Source organism: Palaemon carinicauda, chromosome 5 (assembly GCF_036898095.1).
Source record: "Palaemon carinicauda isolate YSFRI2023 chromosome 5, ASM3689809v2, whole genome shotgun sequence".
Classification (NCBI taxonomy): domain Eukaryota; kingdom Metazoa; phylum Arthropoda; class Malacostraca; order Decapoda; family Palaemonidae; genus Palaemon; species Palaemon carinicauda.
This window is the reverse complement of record NC_090729.1, coordinates 190,022,201-190,027,200: the sequence shown is the minus strand read 5'-3', so window position 1 is coordinate 190,027,200 and position 5,000 is coordinate 190,022,201. Positions and strand designations below refer to the sequence as shown.

General features: G+C 27.0%; 1 protein-coding gene across 1 annotated transcript in view; it reads right to left on the bottom strand.

Annotated features, from left to right (window-relative positions):
• Positions 1 to 4,109: 4,109 nt before the first annotated feature.
• Positions 4,110 to 5,000, bottom strand: part of LOC137641295 (insoluble matrix shell protein 4-like) — a 2,198-nt gene continuing 1,307 nt past the window's right edge. Inside the window, exon 2 of the mRNA XM_068373723.1 lies at positions 4,110 to 4,766. Within this exon, the coding sequence (XP_068229824.1) occupies positions 4,110 to 4,766 (657 nt within the window). The remainder of the gene's footprint in view (positions 4,767 to 5,000) is intronic.

Here is a 5,000-nt window from a genome sequence, read left to right as displayed (position 1 = left end):
AATATATTTCTTGCAACAGAACTTCAATTTTTTACGGACAGCTGACATTGGTCAAACTCGAATTTAGTGATTGGCCTGTAAAAATATCGGGCCTGTCTTTAAAAAATAACTAGCCAATTTCCTAAAGAATAGGAGTATCCAAATGCTGAAGAAGGAAAGATAAAAATGAAGAAAAAAATTAATCAAAAGACTTCATTAGATTTTACTTTTCAACAGAGTTTTTCGAACAGAGCATCCAAGATCTTTAGAGAGATGAAATTGAGTCATTCAATACAGCCTTTCAATGAAAGTGTATCAAGGAGGATTTAAAAAACGAAGGCCTATGTTGGTGGGGAAATGGTACAACATAATAAAACCAATCAGTCTATCTTGCAAGGGATGAATTGGCATTCAGGAAGGACAATTGAAGACTCAGAAAGGACAATTACAGGTCTTCAAAAGTCCAAACTTGCAACAAATGTTTTTATGTTGAACAGGCTGACATAAGTCTTTTTTCTAGTTTATTTATAAGTATCTGTTTTAATGTTGTATATTGCTTTTTAAATATTCTATTTTAATTGTTCGTTACTTCTGCAAATGTTTTTATGTTGAACAGGCTGATATAAGTATTTTTTTTCTAGTTTATTTATAAGTATCTGTTTTAATGTTGTATATTGCTTTTCAAATATTCTATTTTAATTGTTCGTTACTTCTTACATCGTTTATTTACTTCCTAATTTCCTTTCTTCAATTCTATTTTTCCCTTTTGGAGCCCTTGGGTTTATAGCATCTTGCTTTTCCAACTTGTGTTGTACCTTAGATAGTAATAATAATAATAATAATAATAATAATAATAATAATAATAATAATAATAATAATAATAATAATAATAATAACTCCTTGAAAAATGCAGGAAGGGAGACGGTACTCAAAAGAAAAAATAATTTTTGCTTTATTTTCGAACAATATTTTCAATGATTTTCAATAATATTTTTATTGATTTTATAGAGAATTTTCAATGATTTCCAAGACTATTTTCAATGATTTTCAGTAATATTTTCAATGATTTTTAATATTTTCAATGATTTTTAATATCTTCAATGATTTTCAATAATATTTTCAATGATTTCCAAGATTATTTTCAATGATTTCCAAGACTTTTCAATGATTTTCAGTAATATTCTCAATGATTTGTAATAATATTTTCAATGATTTTCAATAATATTTCCAATGATTTCCAAGACTTTTCAATGATTTTCAGTAATATTTTCAAGGACTTCCAAGACTATTTTCAATTATTTCAAAGACTTCAATGATTTTCATTATTATTTTCAATGATTTCCAAGATTTCAATGATTTTCATTATTATTTTCAATGATTTTAAATGATCTTCAGTCATATTTTCCAAGACTATTTTCAATTATTTCAAAGACTTTTCAATGATTTTCATTATTATTTTCAATGATTTCCAAGACTTCAATGATTTTCATTATAATTTTCAATGATTTTCATTATCATTTTCAATGATTTTAAATGATCTTCAGTCATATTTTCAACAATTTCCAAGACTATTTTCAATAATTTCAAAGACTTTTCAATGATTTTCATTATTATTTTCAATAATTTCCAAGACTTCAATGATTTTCATTATTATTTTCAATGATTTTCATTATCATTTTCAATGATTTTAAATGATCTTCAGTCATATTTTCAATGATTTTAAATGATCTTCAGTCATATTTTCAACAATTTCCAAGACTATTTTCTTATTCATCCGTCCATTTATCCCTTTCACCGGATAAGCGAAAGTTCGGTCGAGCATGAGATGACCAACGGATCTTCTCCGAGAAACAGATTTCTTCTTCGGGTTAGCTTTTTTGCTTCTTTGATTTCGAAAGATATTGGGTGGAAGGCTGGCAGAGAGAGAGAGAGAGAGAGAGAGAGAGAGAGAGAGAGAGAGGGGGGTGAGGGGGTGCTTTTAGGAACTCTGGTTTTTAAGTGGTTGTGGTCATGCAATTGATTTCCAGTTTTATTCTGATTTCCAGTTTGATTCTGATTTCCAGTTTGATTCTGATTTCCAGTTTTATTCAGATTTCCAGTTTGATTCTCATTTCCAGTTTTATTCTTATTTCTAGTTTTATTCTGATTTCCAGTTTTGTTCTGATTTCCAGTATTATTGTAATTTACAGTCTTATTCTGATTTCCAGTTTTATTCTTATTTCTAATTTTATTAAGATTTCCAGTTTTATTCTGATTTCCAGTTTTATTCTGATTTCCAGTTTTATTCTGATTTCTAGTTTTATTCAGATTTTCAGTTTTGTTCTGATTTCCAGTATTATTGTAATTTACAGTCTTATTCTGATTTCCAGTTTTATTCTAATTCTTAATTTTATTAAGATTTCCTGTCTTATTCTGATTTCCAGTTTGATTCTGATTTCCAGTTTGATTCTGATTTCCAGTTTGATTCTGATTTCCAGTTTTATTCAGATTTCCAGTTTGATTCTCATTTCCAGTTTTATTCTTATTTCTAGTTTTATTCTGATTTCCAGTTTTGTTCTGATTTCCAGTATTATTGTAATTTACAGTCTTATTCTGATTTCCAGTTTTATTCTTATTTCTAATTTTATTAAGATTTCCAGTTTTATTCTGATTTCCAGTTTTATTCTGATTTCCAGTTTTATTCTGATTTCTAGTTTTATTCAGATTTTCAGTTTTGTTCTGATTTCCAGTATTATTGTAATTTACAGTCTTATTCTGATTTCCAGTTTTATTCTAATTCTTAATTTTATTAAGATTTCCTGTCTTATTCTGATTTCCAGTTTGATTCTGATTTCCAGTTTGATTCTGATTTCCAGTTTGATTCTGATTTCCAGTTTTATTCAGATTTCCAGTTTGATTCTCATTTCCAGTTTTATTCTTATTTCTAGTTTTATTCTGATTTCCAGTTTTGTTCTGATTTCCAGTATTATTGTAATTTACAGTCTTATTCTGATTTCCAGTTTTATTCTTATTTCTAATTTTATTAAGATTTCCAGTTTTATTCTGATTTCCAGTTTTATTCTGATTTCCAGTTTTATTCTGATTTCTAATCTTATTAAGATTTCCAGTCTTATTCTGATTTCCAATTTTATTCTGATTTCCAGTTTTATTCTTATTTCTAATTTTATTAAGATTTCCAGTTTTATTCTGATTTCCAGTTTTGTTTTGATTTCCAGTATTATTGTAATTTACAGTCTTATTCTGATTTCCAGTTTTATTCTTATTTCTAATTTTATTCAGATTTCTAGTTTTGTTCTGATTTCCAGTATTATTGTAATCTACAGTCTTATTCTGATTTCCAGATTTATTCTTATTTCTAGTTTTATTCAGATTTCCAGTTTGATTCTGATTTCCAGTTTTATTCTGATTTCCAGTTTTATTCTGTTTTCCAGTTTTGTTTTGATTTCCAGTATTATTGTAATTTACAGTCTTATTCCGAATTCCAGTTTTATTCTGATTTTCAGCCTTAATCTGATTTCCAGTTTTATCGTAATTTCCATTTTTATTCTGGTTCCAGTCTTATTCTGATTTCCAGTCTTACTGTAATTTCCAGTTTTATTCTGATTTCCAGTTATATGATTTCCAGTATTATTCTGATTTCCAGTTATATGATTTCCAGTATTATTCTGATTTCCAGTCTTATTGTAATTTACAGTATTATTCTGATTTCCAGTCTTATTGTAATTTACAGTTTTATTCTGATTTCCAGTCTTATTGTAATTTACAGTTTTATTCTGATTTCCAGTCTTATTGTAATTTACAGTTTTATTCTGATTTCCAGTCTCATAGTATTTTCCAGTTTTATTCTGATTTCCGGTTGTAATATGATTTCCAGTATTATTCTGATTTCAAGTCTGTAATTTACAGTTTTATTCTGATTTCCAGTCTTACTGTAATTTCCAGTCTTATTGTAATTTTCAGTTTTATTCTGATTTCCAGTTTTATACTAATTTCCAGTCTTATTCTGATTTCCAGTCTTATTCTGATTTCCAGTCTTTTTTTTAATTTCCAGTTTTATTCTGATTTCCAGTCTTATTGTAATTTCCAGTTTTATTCTGATTTCCAGTTATAATATGATTTCCAGTATTATCTTAATTTTCAGTTTTATTCTGATTTCCAATCTTACTGTAATTTCCACTCTTATTGTAATTTTCAGTTTTATTCTGATTTCCAGTTTTATACTGATTTCCAGTCTTATTCTGATTTTCAGTCTTATTGAAATTTCCAGTTTTATTCTGATTTCCAGTCTTATTGTAATTTCCAGTATTATTCTGATTTCCAGTATCATTGTAATTTCCAGTTTTATTCTGATTTCCAGTTATAATATGATTTCCAGTATTATTCTGATTTCCCGTCTTATTGTAATTTCCAGTTTTATTCTGATTTCCAGTATTATACTGATTTCCAGTCTTATCGTAATTTTCAGTTTTATTCTGATTTCCAGTTTTACTGTAATTTCCAGTCTTATTGTAATTTTCAGTTTTATTCTGATTTCCAGTTTTATACTGATTTCCAGTCTTATTCTGATTTCCAGTCTTATTATAATTTCCAGTTTTATTCTGATTTCCAGTCTTATTCTGATTTCCAGTCTTATTGTAATTTCCAGTTTTATACTGATTTCCAGTCTTATTCTGATTTCCAGTCTTATTGTAATTTCCAGTTTTATTCTGATTTCCAGTATTATTGTAATTTCCAGTTTTATTCTGATTTCCAGTTATATGATTTCCAGTATTATTCTGATTTCCAGTCTTATTGTAATTTCCAGTTTTATTTAGATTTCGTAATAATATAATTTCCAGTATTATTCTGATTTCCAGTCTTATTGTAATTTACAGTTTTATTCTGATTTCCAGTCTTATTGTAATTTCCAGTTTTATTCTGATTTCCAGTTATAATATGATTTCCAGTATTATTCTGATTTCCAGTTTTATTGTAATTTACAGTTTTATTCTGATGTCCAGTCTTACTGTAATTTCCAGTCT